The 20417-nt window shown below is 37.0% G+C and overlaps 3 protein-coding genes across 3 annotated transcripts; 1 reads left to right on the forward strand and 2 right to left on the reverse strand.

The window, feature by feature from the left end:
• Nucleotides 1–3698: 3698 nt before the first annotated feature.
• Nucleotides 3699–4424, reverse strand: LOC115992665. The gene has a single exon (XM_031116893.1). The coding sequence runs from the start codon at nucleotides 4349–4351 to the stop codon at nucleotides 3782–3784; it is 570 nt and encodes a 189-aa protein (XP_030972753.1). The 5' UTR covers nucleotides 4352–4424; the 3' UTR covers nucleotides 3699–3781.
• A 7831-nt stretch (nucleotides 4425–12255) lies between these two features.
• LOC115991846 (probable 6-phosphogluconolactonase 4, chloroplastic) lies at nucleotides 12256–14661 on the forward strand. The gene is made up of 3 exons (XM_031115793.1): nucleotides 12256–12771; nucleotides 13267–13402; nucleotides 13981–14661. Exons 1-3 carry the CDS (start codon nucleotides 12398–12400, stop codon nucleotides 14443–14445), a joined length of 975 nt encoding a protein of 324 aa, XP_030971653.1. The 5' UTR covers nucleotides 12256–12397; the 3' UTR covers nucleotides 14446–14661.
• A 1783-nt stretch (nucleotides 14662–16444) lies between these two features.
• On the reverse strand, nucleotides 16445–17618 carry LOC115990152 (uncharacterized mitochondrial protein AtMg00810-like). The gene is made up of 2 exons (XM_031114006.1): nucleotides 17565–17618; nucleotides 16445–17476 (listed from the first exon to the last, which is right to left on the reverse strand). The coding sequence occupies exons 1-2, from the start codon at nucleotides 17616–17618 to the stop codon at nucleotides 16445–16447; spliced, it is 1086 nt and encodes a 361-aa protein (XP_030969866.1).
• Nucleotides 17619–20417: the final 2799 nt, after the last annotated feature.

Consider the following 20417-nt stretch of genomic DNA (forward strand, 5'->3'; position numbering starts at 1 on the left):
ATTCTTAAGATTCCATTCTTAAGATTCTGCCATGTGAATTTTTCATCATGAGAAGGAAGTGTATTTTTTAGTTAAATAATCACATGACTTAATCTTAAGTGGTTAACTTAAGAAACAGCAACTAAAGTATTCAGTTTTGTCCATGCATTAAAAAAAAAAAAAAAAAAAGGCATTGCCTATACTTGATTCATTGTTTTAAGTATTTGGTTGGTGATCCATCTTAACATCTTTTCACGTGTTATAGAGAGAACAACGTTGCAAAATCGGAAAGTTTCTATATCCAAGGGGTTTGAATCAAACTAAAAGGATCTATGAGGTAAAAAGAATTATAAGAAGACGAGATGCTTTGTATGAGTTCCTATTGATTTTTTCATTTTGTATTATGTAGTTTTTAAAATAAAAAATTTATGCATTCTCTGCACATTAGCTAGTTTTCTTGTTTGTAGCTGATTTTTTTTTTCTTTTTTTTCTTTTCTACTCTTTTGTTTCATTTCAGTACGTACCCTGTGTATTGGAATTGCAGTGATATTTACCTATCAAAAAAAAGTTATGTAGATTTTATTATTGGGATATGTGTGGGATAGGATACTTTTTTTTTTTTTTTTTTTTTAAAAATTTTAAATGGCGGATAGGATACCAAAGATTTGCTAAAATTATGATTGATCTGTCTTTAGCAAATTTATTTGATTCATTTTCATGTAGGGATTGCAATGCTAGATTTTCTCCCAATGTTTCTTTATATGGGTTAAATCTTTGTATCTAGATTTTGTGAGAAAAGCCATCTTCTGTACTGCATTTTTGAAACTTTCTTAGATGGTTAAAAGCTGCATGAACTGAGATAATACAATCTCCTTGTGTATTAAATCAATATCTGTCTTAGGATTTTATGGAATAATGCAATACCACCCACAACCCCCCCGCGTCACCAAATTATCTTTTAAGATTTTTAAAGTCTTGAACTGCCTTGTCATGTTGATTGATGTACTCAGAAAATGTGGTGTTAGGGATTTTTTTTTTTTTTTTTTTAACTTTTCTAATCTTATAATTAGATATGGAAATATGAATTGAAAGTAAGGGTTTGTTTAGATACCGCTTATTGCTAAAAACTGAAAACACTATAGTAAAATAATTTTTCGTGGGTTTATTTATATGTATAAGATTATAGAGTCCGAGTTTGATTCTTACTTCTAGTAAACAAAAAAGGTGCATGTGTGAGAGAAGATAAACTATATTTACATAAATACGTGTAAAATGAAAGTATTTTATTCAATAACAAAATATGTAGAGATACATGATAAATGTTCTAGCACTCACAAATTGAATGTGGCTAGTAACAAATAAAATGTTGAGGTTAGACCACTGTTGGGGGGGGGGGGGGAATTTTTTGCGACAAGGGCTGAAATGCTAGAATGAGCCCAAAACTCTTCTTGGTTCTTTAAAATGATTATTTTTGGAAAGCCAAGCTCAAAATTTCTAATGTGTGATAAACAAAGGCTATTGGTGATTTAGAAAGAGAGAATCAAAATTAGAATGACAAAAATGTAGAAATAATGCTCAGAACATCAAGTATGGAACTTTCCTCCTAAGACAACAATAGGAATTTGAGGTGGTGAGGGAGAGAGAGAGAAGACTATTTGGTACCACTATTTTTACCCTTAGGCCTTAGAATGTCGTTTTACTCTTTGCTGGCTGAATAAGTTGTTAGTCTGAAGTTATGGTTTTTGAGCCAAATGTGGCTTGCTCATTTTGAATTAATGAGAGGGTTTTATGCCAGCCTAGCTCAAGGTGCTGCTAAGAACTACTTTTTGGTTAATGGATGAGGCTTTTATCCCCCAGGATGCTAATTTGGTATTTTTGTTTGGATTGCTTTTGTTTAGGGAAGAAATTGGTTTGCTTTTTGCATGGTTTAGGAAATAATTTGACCGAACTCCATTGGTTGTTTTCCCCCCTTTTTTTTAGGTCCTTGGGAGGTGCACTTAGTGGCAGTATGCAGCCAAGCAAGCTCAGCTAAGGGATCAGCCATGCTCTAGGGGCTAAAATTTGCTTGGTCAAAAAGTTCAGCTATAGACATAAGAGCTAGGAGCCACTATTTGGGTGAAATTTTTGGGTACTAAACCCTCTCCATGAGCTTTAGGTGCTGCCAGCATCCCTAGCCCACTAAGCGCATGCATAACTTGAATTCATGCAAAAGGTCTAAAAAGATGCATTTATACCCTTCAAACCACATCTCTCAAATCCCTATCACATGGGCTTGGGCAGTGTTTTTTTTTTGGATGATTAAAAGAGACTCTACCATTTTAGAAATGCCTGTCTACTCTTTGAGGCCTATAAAGAGGCCAGGCTTATAGAAAATTTGTCGTAAAAACAACCATCTACAACTATTTAGAGTAAAAAGCAACGTTTTTTGCACACATTACCCAAAATAATTGATAAGGTGACTTTAAGTCACGATTTTGAAAAAGTGAGGACCATATGGTGGTAACACTTTCACTTTATAACATCTAACAACTTGTGTCACACAAATTGTAAGTTTAATGTTCACTGATTTCTGGCCGTATATAAGGTAGTTGTTGGATGGCCATGTTTATAGTTAACATGCATGAACCAGGAAGGGACTATGTAAGAATATACCCTATAACACCCCCACCCCCACCCCAAGAAAGAAAAAACAGGGCAAAAGGTTTGTAGAAAAAGAGCATTTGGGCCAACCCATAAGAAAACCTTGAAGGGTTGTGTGTAGCCTGTGTTTGATTAACTTGTTTTGAGAATTAATTCTCAAAATTGATTTTCTATGTTTTCCCAACCCAAGAAAATGATCCGACCCGTTTGGAAATTTGTTTCTCAAAAATTTCCCCCCCTTTTTTGGAATAAACCATCACAACCAGAAACACTCAAGAGCCACCCATTCCCACCCAAAGTCACCACCACCATTGTGAACCGCGCCCCCCCCCCCCCCCCAAATCCACCCATAGAATCCACCCCGGCTGGTAGCGAAAAAAAAAATGTCGATTTGAGAATCCACACCAACTTGCTCTTCACTGATATAAAATAAGTGGGGTACCAAACACACTCCAAGGTTTCAAATCACTTTTACTACATAACCCTGGAAGGTATAAGAGATAGGAAAATCTGAACCCACTGGAGAAACCCACAGGGAATGGCTAAAATTAAGAAATTGTCAAAAAGTCCCAGAGAAGAAAGATGTATAACACTCTGGATTAAACCAAAAAATCTGGTAAGGTAACTAAAACATTAGTCCACACAACATATATAGACGGTGAAACCGTGAAAGAGCATCTAAGCATATAGAGATATATATACATCTGGATCTTCCAAGTAATAGGGCTTTATAAAGGTTTAAAGGGAGAAATATCTACTAGTAGTTAGCAAAGATGAGGAAACTCAAATATATACTCCAAAGAGAGAAATCTATGCAAAAGCCTTTGGGAGACTAAGTATGCGTTGGAATACAACTTATTTTGCTGAAAACTGAAACTGAAAACTGAAAATTGAAAATAATAAAAAAAATAATTTTTTACTGTTTATTACTGTTTGACACTGTTCATTAGCCTAAATTCATTGTTCATGGTCAATGAACAGTATATAACACGCTGGTTTAAAAAAAAAAAAAAAAAATGCTCCAAACGCAATCATGGACGTAAATACAAAGTGATCTTAAATGTTTTTTGATAGATAGATAGTAGGAAGGGGATGGTGGGGCCTCTAACACTATAGAGTGTGTTACTATTACTATACTATCACTTAAACCCATTTAGGAGACTCAATTGCCAATGGTGAGATCATTCATCTCCCTTGTGATTGCTGAAATGCAACTTGAACTCCTAGCAATCCCACCCTTCTTTAGCCCTTCTTTGTTTCTAGGACTAATAGACTTGGCCCTCACTCCTCTCCCTTCCAATTTGCTCTTCTTCAGCAATTCTCTCATGGCCTCAGCTTGGAACAAAACTGGATAAGCCCTACCACACTTGTTAAACCTAGCACAGGCACTCGTATGTGCATTCAAAGCCTCTTCTCCCTTCCCTCCATTCTTCTCCACCTCTTCCTTCACTGCTTCAGCACAGAGCCCACATATCCACTTCCCGGAGAACTTGCTTCGCACCTTCTCAATGTACTCTGGCGTGCACTCCTCGCACATGCCACAGCACTCGCACCTTGCATCTTGAACCTCAGATATTGGTGGGAGTGTTAACTCGTCAATCACTTCTTTGCTAAGTTCGAATGAAATATCTGAAACTGTTCTTTGAAGGCTATCGGATGAGAGTCTTGTTGGCTGGGAGATGCTGTTGCTCCTAGTGTAAGAGCTAGCAATAGTCTCTCCATGTGGTGCCATGATGAACAATACAATAACTTTCTTAAAGTTACAAAAAGATCACCTAATAAGAGTGATTGAAATGACTTTGAGTTTTGAAGACTATCTGATAATGGAAGATAGAAATTACAGCACTCTTATTTATACTAGTGCAGTAGTGTTCCTAGTCTGCTTAACAGTGACTTTATGTGGATCTAGGAAACTCACATGTGACATGTCAAATTAAAGATTAAGCGTGAACAGTCATGAACATGCTAGTGTTTTCAGATAAGTTTGGATTGGAAAGCAAATTGTTCTCTTTTTAGTCGGTTTTTATTAATTGATTTATTTAATTTTTGAAGTTCGAAATAAATAATAATTAACTATGCATGTAATTTTGGGACGTCGGACAACTGCTTTTTGGCCCCTTTTTTTTGTACTAAGGTTGGTTGTGAATCCATGAATGTGTTAAGGTATTTTTGCTTATTCACTTTTCTTTTCTCTTCTATTGGATAATAATAACATGACGGGTGTGGCTCTCCATAGCTGTACCGTGCATGGCTCTGCTTTTATATATTTGCAGTTGGTTCATCAATGAACTGCTACTGCATGCATCATCAACTACAACTACACTTGCTCACGTCCTTAATCAGGTGATGCAACAGTGACGGTTTTAAGAATTTTTCTTAGAGTGTTTTTTAAGAAGCATAAATTATACAATCTAATAAAAAAAGAAATTCATATATTAACAACAACAACAACAATAACAAAAAAAAAAAAACATACAAATACATAAAGTTTACAATTGTGCTTTCTAAGAGCTTTCATATTTTGAAATCGGTACATAATAGTCTCATTATCAATACTACAAGCTACATTTCTTTCAATGTACATAACCAAGCAATTATTCATCCACTGAATGTTGAACAAATTATGGAGCAAAATTTAATTTTATTGGCATAAAAAAAACTGAGAGTGTTCTCAAATTTTTTTTGAAGGATAGACTAATAAACTTTTTTTTTAATTATTATATAAAAAAAAGAAAAAAAAAATTCAGGTCAGGGTGGTCCTGGGACCACCCTGCCCTTAAGGTGGCACCGCCCGTGATGCAGCAATAGGAAAAGAAAATATTCCTTTTTTGAAAAAAAAAAGGGTAAAATATTAAATGGTCCAAATGAAATCTGGCTTGCGTTCACGTGTGTGGCAACCCTAGCGATACAAACCGTATCTTAGGGCAAAACATGAAAATGAAAAAAGAAGAACACATTCATAACCACAAGCTATTCACGAGCAAATGACTCATCCATGAGAGTGAAATTGAGGTTCTTAAAGTTGGGTATCACAAGAAGTTAATAATAAAAACTAAGTTAACGTGTATTTTTTTTTTAGTAATAATTATGATAGGGAGCTTTTGTACATACATCGTCCAACTAGCAAATATGTACCCATACACTCGGCCGACATGTTCTCCTCGTCAGACATGTACACCAATCAAGTGATCAAACTATGCCACATGAGTCGTCCGATACCTTGTACTCGTCTGTCATACATGCCTAAGTGGCCGACTAAACTACCTCAAGAGCAACTGATGATATGAGCCATCTGTCACTTATAGTTTCAGACGAGTAAAGATACTTAGCTCTTCGAAGCTAACTACACATTCTACTCTGTCTACTCACATATAAAAACCGCTACACTAGTCATTTTACGACCCCACATTAACTAAGTATGGCTAGACATTGAACCCAATGATTTCGATGCCACTAACTCACAATTTCCATTACAGTGATATTTACATTCCAGCAAACGTTGTCAGTCTAGACTCGTATATAAACACCAAGATATCACAATTTTAAAGGTATGCAGAAAACACAATTTTTGAAATCTTACATTTTTAGAATTCTTGAAGATCATTGTGAGTTTCTAATTATGTGGAGGGTTTTTAATTGGTATTACACTGATGCACTCTGTCGGTATTTCTCTCTTCAAGTTTTCTGACGCCGCAGGTTCAGACAATTGACTTTTCGACAAAATGGTCAAGTTACAACAAAGTAAAAAATGGAAATATTAAAATTTGTGAATTATTACGGGTCCGTTTGGTGCGTGTGTTTAAACAATAGTTTTTAATTTTTTTGAAAATACGTGTAGGTGAAAAAATATATAAAAATACATATAATATTGTTTAAAAACTGAAAACATATGTTTAAACACATATACCAAACAACCTTACATTTCTTGGTCGCTTGATATGCATGGAGACAGACAAATTAGCAAAGCAAAGAGACAGGCAACATTTTCATTGCTATATTTGTCAAGGTGGGCTCACCACTCACCGAATTTGCTGGGCCAATATTGGGCTGGAGTGAAAAATTGGCATAGTTTCATGGACCTACAGCCTTGACACATGCATGTTGCCCGGTTCTAAACTAGATTCTGCCACGCCATAGCTTTATATATCCATGTGCATTTGTACTTTTTTTTTTTTTTTGGTGAAAAGGAGCTTCATTACAAACTAAGCAGGAACAATATAAATAGAACAGACCCTATTACAAAATAACCCATTAAGGTCATCCTCAAAAACATCTATAAGGTCCACAGGCGGACTATCAAAGGTAGAAAAATCAGCATCAAGACAAAAGTTCAATCTAGCAAGACTATCCGCACACCTATTCGCCTGACGGAAGCAATGCTTAATACAAAACTGTGGAATGCGAGAAATCAATAACTTGCAATCATCCAACAGAGGCGATATGACATTATTCACATAAGAAGGATTGTCTAAGGCATCCACAATAGATTTGGCATTAAGTTCAACTTCAAGAGCATTAATGTTAAGGTTGCTGCATAAAGAAGACCCTCCCTTAAACCCCATAGCTCAACAGCAAAACTGTTAGTCATGCCAATACTCCTACTAAAACCCATAACCCACCTACCTGCATCATCTCTAATCACCCCTCCACAGCCTTCCAAACCTGTGTTACCACAATAAGAGCCATCTGTGTTGAGCTTCCACCATCCTTGAAGTGGCTTCTCCCACCTAATCCTCCTTAAAACTTTCCGAGTCAGCAGCCTTGGAGAAGAAAGGCAATGAAAGAATTCCACTGCTTGGTTTGCAATCACCAAATCAAGCTTCGGATTCCTACATTTGCCATTGAAGACCGCATTATTTCTACTCTTCGAGACATTCCACACAACAAAAGGAAAAACAACATTCCAAGGAGGTTGAGAAGCACCTAAACTGTGCTTAAATTTACTATTTAACATTAGCCAATCTTGAAGGTTGCTCCTCCAAAAAGCTTGATTAGAGGGTAACACCCCCAACTGATTCCACAGGCCTCTTAAAAGAGGGCAATCTTTAAGGGCATGTAAAATGCTTTCAGCTCCTTTCTGGCATAAAGGGCAAGTAGTATCAAGACTAACACCCCTCTTCTCAAGGCAAACTTTAACTCCAATGCTGTTATGGGCACACTTCCAAAGAAAAGTTCTAATCCTTGGAAGAGTATTCACTTTCCAAATCCAACGAACTGGAAAAAGATCTATCCCTTCATCCCCCATGGCAATCCTATAAGCACTCTTCAAGTCAAAAGTGCCTTTAGGAGACCCCGACCAAGCCAACTTATCCACACCTCTACTCAACAAATTCACTGGGGTTGCTTGAATCAACCTTCTAACCTCAACAGGAAGTTCAAAGGGAATCTTCCCCCAATCCCAGCTAGTGTCTATCATAAAATCTTTAACTTCTAATTGGCTAGCCTCCCTTGTGATAGGACCCTGAATCAAACCTCTAAGAGAACCTCCATTCGTCCAATTGCTCTGCCACACATTAAGCCCACTATCCCTACCAACCATCCACCTGCTACCCTTATTGAAAGTGTCCATACCTTTCTTCATCGCAGCCCAAATGTGAGAGCAAGGAAGCCTGTTAGCATTGGTAGCAACTCTTCTTCTCGGATTACAATATTTCATATTCAAAACTCTAGCCCAAAGGGCCTCCTTTTCAGTATGGAACCTCCAATTAAGCTTAGAAAGGAGAGCTATATTCTTCCCATTTGCAGATTGCAACCCAAGCCCCCCTTCCTCCTTAGACTTTATCACCCTATCCCAACCAACCCAGTGAATCTTCTTGGTAGCCTCAGAAGAACCCCACAGGAAATTTCGATTCAATCTATCTAACCCATTCAAAATTCTACCAGGCAAAAAATTACACTGCATAACATATGAAGGAACAGCAGCTAAAGAGGCTTGAATGAGAACATTCCGCCCCGCCAAAGAGAGCATGTTAGCCTTCCAACCCGAAAGCTTTTGTTTAACTCTATCAAGGATGAAATTGTACTCTTGAGTAGAAGAACCAAGGTGCTTAAGAGGGAATCCAAGATACTTCCCCAAGAAAGGAGTGGAAGCAAACCCAAGAATGTCACAAAGAGATTCCCTTGTGTCACGGTCTACATTAGGAGAGAAATACACTCTCGACTTAGCTTCACTTACTGATTGCCTAGATAGCTCACAAAAATCATCAATAACATCTCTAATGGCGGCGCAATTAACCCAATCTGCCTTAGCAAAAAGGATGAGGCCATCCGCAAAGAAAAGATGAGAGAATTCAGGACCACTTTGAGAGGCTTTAATTGGCTGCCAAGTCTTCATATTGCACTTCTCTTCTATTAACTGATCAAAAAAATCCATGCAAATGATGAAAAGATACGGAGAGAGCAGATCACCCTGCCTTATCCCTCTAGAAGGAAGAATCGACTCCAAGACTTCCCCATTAAACAATATGGAAGTGGATACCGTCGACACACAACTCATTATAACATCTATGAGCTGTGTGGGAAGGTTAATCCTGATAAGCATGTTCCGAATAAACCCCCACTCAAGCTTGTCATAAGCCTTCTCCAAATCTATCTTTAAGGCCATGTACCCTGTCTTCCCTTTCTTTTTCCCAATGGAATGAATTATCTCTTGGGCAATGATGACGTTATCAACACCCTTTCTACCCGGAACAAAAGCCGTCTGTAAGGGAGAAATAAGCTTATCGAAGAAAGGTCTCAGCCGTGCATTTGTAATTTGTGGATTCGACAACTCCACCACTTCCAAAAAAGAAAAAATGTTTTCCACTTTTTTTTCACATTTTATTGAGTTGTTTCATTGTAAAATTTGGTCAAACTTAAAAATAGTTTGTGTTGACCGTAAAATTCTTTGTGAAATTTTGTAAAACGTTTTATCAACAAAAATCTAGTAAAATATTTTACAAAAACAAACATTGGCTCTTCTCCCATCCGGTGGCTAGAACCATCAATCCGGTGGCTAGAGCCATTAATGGTGACTGTGAGGCATTAATTTTGGTGATTTGTGCTTGAAAAATTGTATATCATACAAAGTTGTACTTGAAATTTTTTTACTAAATATATATTTTATTTTACTTTTGAAAACATTTTACAATGAAATAAATAGAGGAGTGGAGAAGGTACAACATAAAATACAAAGGTGATATAAAATAAAGTGAAACAAATAGAGCTCTGGAGAAGGTACCCAAAAAAAAAAAAAAAAAAAAATACAAGGGTAATACAAAATAATCCTATTACAAGCCTTTGGAACATGTCTTAAGAGTTTTTAATTTTTATAGAGCAGTGGCGGTTGCTACCTCTATTTATGGCATATGTCATCTCTTAGCTTCCCCAAAAAAGACATTAAAAGAAAAAAGGATGGCAAAATTAATGTACTTGAAAGCTTGGGATGATATTTGTAAGAGAAATGCTAATGGATGTTGTAGGGGCTAGAGCTCAAAATAATGTATTGGGCCTTGCGCCTTGTCCGAGGAGGAGAATACGACTTAGATGATCCACATTACAAGTCTCATCAGTGGGACAGAGGGAGGAAGGTCCGAGGAGGAACTCCTCCTCGGACATGGTAAACGCAGACCAAGTGTGTACTCTAGCAATTGAGATGCGCCGCTGGACACGTGAGAGAGAAGAAAACTCAAAATATCTAAGGAAAGGCTACCACCACCACATTAAATGCCTTGCAGCTACTTTTCTGGCCACATTAATGTGGAGAAGACCTCTGAACAGTGCTGCCTTGATTGCCATAACTCACAGAGGGCTAAAAGGGTGTCTGATGGGATGGGCACTCAAGTGGGGATTTAGATGATCAACAAGTGTAAGGTCCAGATGATCAAAAAAGAGCTATATAATGTGGAAGAGCTACCATGAAGAGGGGGGCAAAAAAAAAGTGAGTGAGAATACTGTAGCATGCTAAACACTCTTAATATTGTAATTGGTATACGTCAAATTCTGGTCTCCTCGGACCGAATGTCCTTTGGCAATAATGGCTTTTATTTGTGTTTGGTTGATTTTTAACTCCATGCTAGCCGTTGCCCAACTCATTTAGACCTAGTTCTTTGACCAATACTCTATGAAATTCATTGTATCAGGCTTGTTAGACCAAGATTCCATACATTTGGGCTTAGGCTCCAAATCTTGCTCCTACAGATGTCCTTAAGGTAATAGTTAATAATTCATTTAAATAAAATTTTTATGGGAAAAAAAATAAAACAATTAATGTTTTGACAACTTTTTTCATTTTTCATAAAAGTTGTGTCAAAATTTTCCTAAAATAGATTGTTAACCATTATCCTAAGGGTAGCCGTTAGCATGACCATATTTGTAAACTCCAAAAACCACATTTTAACCTAGCCAAAAATAAAAACCCATGTCTTATTAAAAAAGAAAAAAGAAAAAGGAAATCCATACATTTCTACTATGTTCTGCCGTCACCCATACCTCGATCTAGGGGTGTTCACCAAACTGCAAAAATCACACCAAAACAATCTGCAAAATGGCATAACTGCACCACACCATATAGTGTAGTGCACTTTGCGGTTTTATAATAAGAAAACCACACTGCATTCTCTCTATATATTAATAATATATTTATTTATTTTAATATTAAATATATTTTTAATAATATAATAACCCTAGTTTTTTCCCAAAAAAAAAAAAAAGTTTGATAACCTTAGCAAGTGTTAACTAGGAAAGTCAATCAAAAATAAAGAAAAAAATTAGTTTTGGGCTAGGCAGAAAAAAACCGAAATTTGAAAAATATATCGACTTCAAGTCATTCAAACCACATTTTATACACCGCACCGTATATATGATGGCAAAATGAGGTGCGGTGCGGTTATGATTTTAGATAAACTCCAAATCGAACTACACTTCATCGCATCACACATGTGACCACAAAAATAAGGTGCGGTATAGTTACAGTTTTGGCTAAACTGCACCACAAAGTGTGGTGTTAAAAATGGCCTAAAACTGCGCCGAACCGCACAACAAACACACCTCAGTCATAAGAGAGATATCAAGAAGTATGGTGTTCCTTCAACAAAGGATGATCAAGTTTTGTTCCAAAAACCAAGCATTGACAAATTTTTTCTTTTCAAGAATGAATGAAAGTCCACTTTTTCTTTTCCTTTTATCTTTGAAGATACAATTTTCAAATATTTTGGCCCATTGCATTTCGGATTCATGCTCAATTGTGTTCACAACTTAGGTTCATTATTTTTGCATTCCACATGTTTGATAAATTGTTACACAACTTAGGTTCATTATTTTTGCATTCCACATGTTTGATAAATTGTCCCAATGAATAAGGGGCCTGTTTGGTAACATTGTTTGAACAACAGTTTTCTTTGTTTAAACAACATAATACGTATTTTCACAGTACTTTTTCACTCATATGTATTTTCATAACACTTAAACAATATTACTATAACAACATCACTAAATGTGCCCTAAAAATACGTGATATCTGGATTATTTGAGTATGGAGTCTATAGACCCATTCTGCCATTCATGAAACTTGCTTCTTTTTTTTTTTTTCTTTTTTTTTGGGGGAACCCCACGCGTTGTTCACTTGACATCTAACATCGTTGGCACCGCCAAGTCACCCAAACAAAGGGATATTAACGAAAGTTACGAAACTCAAAAAAATCTCAAAGAATCCGAAATCCCCGCCAACAAAGAGACACAACAGTGTGACATACACATAGAGAGGTCACACTCACTTCAAAAACTCTGTTATAAAAAGTGTATGGCTCTCCCCTATACTCTCCACACTAGGCTCTCCATCTCCACCACTTCCGTACGATTGCTCCACGTGCCCATAATCTCACCCAGGGCATCACACAAGCCCTTCGAGGTCAACGCTTCCACACTCAGACTCAGAGGCTTGTCTCTCTCTTTGGTGAGCGATAAAAGGTTGAGTCATTGTTGTAGTATTAGTAGTAGTAGAACAAAAGTGTCAATGGCAACCAAGGGTGAGGTGAAGAAGGAGGTGTTTGAATCTGGGGAGGATCTGGCTGTGGCTCTCGCTAAGTACACTGCACAGCTGTCTGATAAGTTTTGCAAAGAGAGAGGAGCTTTCTCTGTCGTTTTATCTGGTGGGTCTCTCATCAATTCCCTCAGGTAACAACAATAAGGTTTTTTTTTTGTTTTTTTTGGGTCTTAATTTTGACTGTCATTGTGTTTGTAAATGTTCTTACTTTTGTTGTTTTTTTAGGTTTTTTGATATACCCAGATGATATATGTTTGTTTGGTTGATGGGAAAATGGAATGTTGTAGGAAATGAAAACAAAGTGGAAAATTGGGTTTAGAACCAAAAATGAACTATTGACTGTGCTTGATCGCAGGGGTTTGTGAAAAATAGGGAGAGAATAGAGAATTGAATCATGGGTTATTCATTATTAAGGACCACATGAAGTAGATGCAATTTTTTTTTCCTCAATTTATGATGTTCAATTTTATTGAAGAGCTCAATTAACAAGTAAAAATGATTGCTTGTTTGTCTTTTACTTTGCGTGGTTTTATTCATTGTCAAAAGGAGGGTTTAAAGATAATTAGTACGGGGTTCTTAATAATGTGAGTGGGAGCCTTGGTAATTGCCTGATGATGGAATTGCAGGAAACTAGTGGAACCCCCGTACATTGATTCGATTGAATGGTCGAGATGGCATATCTTTTGGGCGGATGAGAGAGTGGTGCCAAAGGATCATGAAGACAGTAACTATAAGCTTGCTTATGATGGGTTTCTTTCTAAGGTAGGATTGATTGTTGAAAGTAACAATTGCTGTAAGATGGTGCATTCAGATTGTGCTGTTCTTCGTGGTATATTTATGCTTTATTTTGAATATTATGTTGTGTGTGGAAAATTATTATAGGAACTTTAAAAACTGTGGATCTAAGACTAATGGCTACACCGCTTAGGTGTGGCTTTATTTGGGTAGAAAGCATTGCTAGGACAATATTAAGGTCAAAGAGAACACTGGATCAGGCTAGTGAGAAAAGTTGTTAATATATTATGAACAAGTTTATGAGAGCATGGTTTGTTTATGACTTTGTTGTGTTTAAATGATTAGTTTGGTTCAGGTAAATAAGCAAAGGTTTGGGTATTATTAAATGATAAAATGATGTCTTATACCATTTCATGAAGTTTGTAATAATTCTAGACACTTATCTATGATTTATATGAAAGTGTATTCTTGGTCATATGTAGTTAGAAGGCTGGCTCATCTTCTTTAGTTAACTTTTTAATGGCAAATTTTATTTTGTCTATGGCTGTTCTGCTTGTGAGAGTCTTTAGCTAATTTAAATCTGTTAAAAAAAAATTTCTGGGTAGGTACCAATCCCCCCTGGCAATGTTTATGCCATCAATGATGCCCTGTCAGCTGAGGGTGCAGCTGAAGATTATGAGACATGTCTCAGACATGTGGTTAAGAGCAATGTTGTAGATATATCAGCAGCTAGTGGGTTTCCAAAGTTTGATCTCCAGCTGCTGGGTATGGGTCCAGATGGACATGTGGCTTCTTTATTCCCAGGCCACCCTCTGGTCAAAGAGAATGAAAAATGGGTCGCCTTCATTAAGGACTCTCCAAAACCACCTCCAGAAAGAATTACTTTTACCTTTCCAGTGATCAACTCATCTGCATATATTGCCCTTGTGGTGAATGGTGCTAATAAAGCTGGAGCAGTGCAAAATGCTTTAGGAAATAGTCAAAATTCTGAGAAGCTGCCTGTTGCAATGGTTTCACCTGAAGGGGAGTTGGCTTGGTTCTTGGATACTGCTGCAGCTTCAAAGCTGTAGGAGTGGGAATTTCTACAGCTTTGTGAGTTGATCAACATATATATCAGCGTGTTTTATCTTGTACTGTGGTTCTATCAGAGATCATATAGGTGTTCTGTTATATTTTGTGATCTCTGTGGTATGTAACAGCTAGTAAGGTTTTTCTATTTTCTGTGATGGCAATAAAAGAATGGTTTAAATAATATCTGGTTCGATATGCGATTGGATTTTAGTTTTTGTTTTGTTCATCCTGTTTTTCTCCCTTACACTCACATAAATGTAATGTTTTTACATTTACTGATGACTAAAATGCAAATTGCACCCTTTTAAGTTTGGTGTCATTTTGATTTAGTCCCTCATATTTAAAATTTTTTATTTTAGTCCATGATGCTTGACAGTTTTTTAATGTTGTCTTTCTGTCCATCCAGTTAATAATGTGGCTGTTAAATGCCATGCAAACCTACAATCATTACAACTGGTCCAATTACAAAAATCGTCAACTCATTTAAAAAAAAAAAGTTCCTTTCTCATCTCCATTCTCTCCCTTTTCTGTTGTCATTGCTGCTGCCCTCTTGCCTTCAGTCATTTTTCTTCCTTTTCCATTGAGCTCTCCTACTGACCATTCACCTGGATTCGGGGAATTTTGTGTCATCATTATTGCGGTCTAAGATGGAGGAGTGAGAGGCCATGACAACAGCATTGGAGGCAATACGACAGTCACCGGCATGGGGACTGCACCCATGGCCGTGAGCGCCTTGCCTTCACCTTCAGCAGTCAGTGGGTTTTCTAACAATAGCACAAGTGAGCTTGCTATGGTGGTCTCATTGGCTCATTGCTCATGGAAGTTTGAAGCCCTAGCTTTTGGTTAGTGTAAAGGAGGTAAGGGATAATTTTTTTTCATGTTTAGTGTTTTTGAAAATAGGTGTCTAGTTGTCTAGGATTTATGCTACATATTTGTTTTGTTATGGACTAATCTTTCCCTTTACTGGGAATTAGAATGAAATTATAAGGTCATAAACTGTTTTCTTTTCTAAATTTGGCAACATAGTTCAGTAATTAAAGGGATTTTCTTTCTTTTCATATTTTATTGATTTGTTTTGAGTTTGGGTGGGAAAGTTTATAACTCTGTGTGTTGTTTGAGTCCATTGTTGTGATCGTGGATGTAGGGTTTTGATATAAAAAAATAAAAGATTCTAGGAAATGGTTTCTGGGTTTGGCACTTTGGCTAAAAATGCAGCAAGATCACAGAAAAAGGTGATTCTTTTTTAATTCAAGATGGATTTTTCATGAAAAAATTGGTGTTAGATTTAAGTTTATATTTCAAAGTGTATGGTGGCTGGATGATTTTGCATGGCTGTGTTTTTGATGTGGTTGGAGAGTTAACTGGTGAAGGCTGGGGAGACAGAAAGGGAAGATAGATATTTTTTCCTGGTGTGTTCAAAATGACGTAGTTTTAAGCATCTCAGAACAACATTGGTTTGAGTTAAACAAAACGATGGATGTTACAAAGACGATGATAAACATTAGGGGCAAAGATGAAAATATTTAAACATCAGGGCCCAAAATCAAAATGATCTCAAACAAGGGAAAATTTATCATTGACCAATTTGTGCTGCTACATTTTTTTACCTATCAAAAAAAAAAAACTTGTGCTACTCCACAATGCAGTAATTAGTAGAGAAGGTAGCACAGTACTCTGCTGTTCCCATTTTTTTTTCTCCCCTCCTTGTGACTCATTCTATAAAGAAACACACAGAAAATTTCTATATGTATATTAAATGAGAAACTAGATGCCATACATAATGTGACCTCTGTTCCTTATATAAGAATCTGAGATGAGCCAGAAATGTAAAACAAGCTAAGTAACTCTTACACGTGTGCCTAACTAACCTCCACATTTTAGGCTTAACTAAACTACAAATCGTTTACCTCTATGTACTTTCAAACCTACTTGTAGCTTAGACAGAAAATACACTGCTGTACTATCTGATCCGCATATTTCAATCTTTAATACTCCCCCTTAAGATGGAGGAACAAAGACATTGAGTATACCCATCTTGTTAAGTAAGGAAAGAAACTGATGTGTGCTAAGTGGCTTAGTGACCAAATCAGCTAATTGATGTTTGGTAGGAACATTGAAAGTCTTGATTACATTGGCTTGTATCTTCTCTCTTACCAGGTGACAATCTATTTCGATGTGCTTAGTCCTCTCACGGAAAACTGGATTTGTGGCTATGTGCAAGGCTGCTTGACTATCACAGTAAAGAGAAACTGGTCTGAGATGTTGCACATGCAGATCCTTCAATGGAGCTAACAACCAAACAACTTCACAGGTAGTAACAGCCATAGCCCTGTATTCTGCTTCTGCAGAAGATCTAGAAACAGTTGTTCGTTTCCTAGTTCTCCAAGAAATCATTGAATCTCCTAAGAATACACAATATCCAGTAACTGACTTTCTTTTAACTGGGCAAGAAGCCCAATCTGAGTCAGTATAGGCTTTCAAATGTAGCTGTGAATCAGCTGCAAAAAATAGACCTTGACCTAGTTTTCCTTTGAGATACTGCAGTACCCTTTGTGGTGCTTGAAGGTGAATCTTTCTAGGCTTGTCCGTAAACTGACTTAGTTTATGTATACTATAGGTGATGTCTGGTCTGGTTAGAGTCAAAAACAAGAGTTTACCAACCAATCTCCTATACATGGAAACATCCTTTAACAACTCACCTGTATACTTTGACAACTTGCAATTTTGATCCATAGGAAACTTTGCAGGTTTAGAAGCTAGCACACCAGTTTCTTCAAGTAACTCTAATGTATACTTCTTCTGACAAAGACGTATACCTTTAGCTGTTCTAGCAATTTCAAGTCCTAAAAAGAACTTTAGAGGTCCTAAATCCTTGAGCTTGATTTGATCATGCAAGTAATTCTTGAAACTGTTAGCAGCCACAAGGTTGTTGCTAGCAACCAAAATATCATCCACATACACGAACAATAAGAATTGTCTGCCCTTGAACCCGTGTGAACAAAGAGTAATCTGATTTTGATTGTTCAAAACCTTATTCAAGTATAGCACTTGTTAGCTTAGCAAATCATTGCCTACTAGCTTGCTTCAAACCATGTAGTGATTTATTCAACTTGCAAACCTGTAACTCCCCCTTGCTAGCAACCTCAGGAACATATCCAAGTGGCAAACGCATATAAACCTCTTCAAAGAGATCACCATGCAGAAATGCATTGTTGACATCAAGTTGAATGATTTGTCAATCCTTAATAGCAGCTATAGCCAAGAGGGTCCTCACTGTGACAAACTTAGCAACAGTTGAGAAAGTTTCAAAATAGTCTAACCCTTCTTGTTGAGTAAAACCCTTAGCCACTAAATGAGCCTTATATCTCTCCATACTACCATATGCTTTCAGCTTAATTTTATACACCCATTTAGAACCAATTGCTGTCTTCCCTGGAGGCAAAGAGGTTACTGTAAGTATCATTGGCAGCTAAAGCCTGCAGTTCAGCTAGCATAGCCTCTTTCCATTCAGGAATTTGGGCAGCTTGGTTGTAATGAGTAGTTTCAATATTAGTGAGAAGAGCAATGCTGAAAGCTTTATGAGTTTGGGTAAGTTTAGAGTAGGATAAAGTATCAGATATAGGATAGGTTGCATCTGGAAAAACAGGAGCAGCACCCTGAGCAAGAGAACAATGGTAGTCTTGTAGGTATGAAGGAGAATTGTGTGATCTAGTGGATCTCCTAAGTAAAGAAGAATCAACAATGGGAGAAGGCGGTGGAAGAACAGGTTCTAGAGGAGTATCTGTAGGTTGGAACTGCAGAAAATCTGCAGAATTCTGATGTGGGATCAAGAGCATCTGAGATGGTTGAATGATTAGGTGAAAGAGTTTTGGAAGCTAAATCAAGAACTTTATAGCCTTTAATACCAGCCAGATAACCAATGAAAACACAGGGCTTAGCCCTAGGATCAAATTTGGATTTGTTCTGTGGAAGAGTTGAAACAAAACATAAGGAACCAAAGGTTCTAAGATGAGTATAAGAGGGAATGTGTTTAAGCAGCTTTTCACAACGACTTTTGTTGTGCAATAATGGAAAAGGCAGCCTAGTAATGAGGTAAACAGCAGGTAACACACACTCGCCCCAAAAATGTAAAGGAAGATTGGATTGAAACCTAAAGCTCTAGCAACCTGCAAAATATTCTGGTGCTTTCTCTCAACCACAGATTTTTGTTGAGGGTTTCCAACACAAGAAAACTGATGAAGAGTACCTTTGTTTTGGAAAAAATCTGGAAGTTTAACATCAGGAGCATTATCTGATCTAAAACATTTAATTTTGGTGTGGAATTGTGTTTCAATCATTGAAAAGAAGGCTGGTATGTGTATAGAAGACTCAGACTTTGATCTTAGAGATAATTCCAGGTTGTTCTAGTGCTATCATCCACTAAGTTAAGAAAATACTTATAACCTTCTAAGGTAGGTGTTGAAAAAGGTCCTCATGTATTACAATGAATGAGATCAAAAGCATTAGGAGCCACATGACTAGCATTAGGAAAAGGTAGTCTTGTCTGTTTAGCTAAAGGGCAAATAGAACAAGAAAACTGAACGTCTTTATTCAAAGTAATTTGTGGAATACAATGAGAGAGCAATAGCTGTCTAGAAATGGAGGGATGTCCAAGTCTAGCATGCCATAGATGAACATTATGACACTTAATCTTGACAGAAGTAAGAGAATCAAAACAAGCAGATACAGATTCTGCAAAAGTCTTATTTTGACAAGTAACATTTGAAGCAATATCAATGGAAAAAGAAGGAAAAACAGTAGCACTTGTATCCAAAAGATACAAGTTTTCCTTTGCTCTACCAATCCATTCGTCTTCCATGGTTGAAGGCCCTGAATAAAGCAAAGGGTGTCCAGAAATATCAAACAATAAGGATTATTTCTAGTCAACTGACTTACTGAAATCAAGTTAAAAGAGAAGGTTGGGACACAAAGGACATTAAAAAGATTGAGAGTGGATGTTAACTGTATTGTCCCTATGTGAGTTACAACTGCCTTATGTCCATTGGGAAGATTGACAACAAGATTAACAATAGAAGTAATGGATTTAAAAAATGAAATTGAATGGACCATATGGTCAGTAGCTCCTGTGTGTAAGATCCAATCTTGAGATGAAACTAAGGAAGATCTTGTAAAATTAGCTGAAAACACCGAGTGTTCTAGAGAGTTAAAAGGGTTACCTGCCATGTGATGCAAGGCTGCAAAATTGAAGCTTGTGGGTCAAAAGCTGCAAAGGTAGAGGCTTGTGGATACGAATCAGTAGATTGAGTCACCGCATGAGCAATTTGTGGCCCAGCAGATGGGGCTAATGCCTGAGAAGACCGAGAATCAATAGAATTGGTCTCCATTTCAGAAAATTGTGAACTTAGCATGGCCACATGTTTCATGAGTTCTTGACATTGAGGCAGAGCCTGTGATAGTGCGAATTTGGGAATATCAGAGAAAGCTTGACCAGGAACCCCAGTAGCAGATTGATTAGGAACCATGGCTGCTGCAGCTTGATGTGGTTGACTTCCTCTTCCTTTATTCCTATGTTCAGGTGGTAAACCATGGACTCTATAGCACTTGTCAATTGTATGGCCTTTCAATCCACAATGAGAACAAAATGGCTTGTCTTTGTTCTTGGAATTATATCCATAGCTAGCAGAACTCTCAGTTCTTGTGGCCAACAAAGCAGATTCCACAATTGGATTCATCTTCAACCCAACCGATCTTTGTTTTTCTTCCTGCTGAATTAAAGAAAAAACCTAGTTGATAGAAGGAATAGACTCTAGCAATAAAATTTGCCCTCTAACATTGGCAAAAGACTCATTTAGCCCCATGAGAAATTGAAGTACATATTCTTCTTGAAACAAGTTGTGAACTTTCATCATAGCAACACAAGGACAGTTAGGTGAAACTCTGTATCTCACTAATTCTTCCCACAAACACTTCA

The sequence above is a fragment of the Quercus lobata genome, chromosome 5 (genome assembly GCF_001633185.2).
Source record: "Quercus lobata isolate SW786 chromosome 5, ValleyOak3.0 Primary Assembly, whole genome shotgun sequence".
Classification (NCBI taxonomy): Eukaryota; Viridiplantae; Streptophyta; class Magnoliopsida; order Fagales; family Fagaceae; genus Quercus; species Quercus lobata.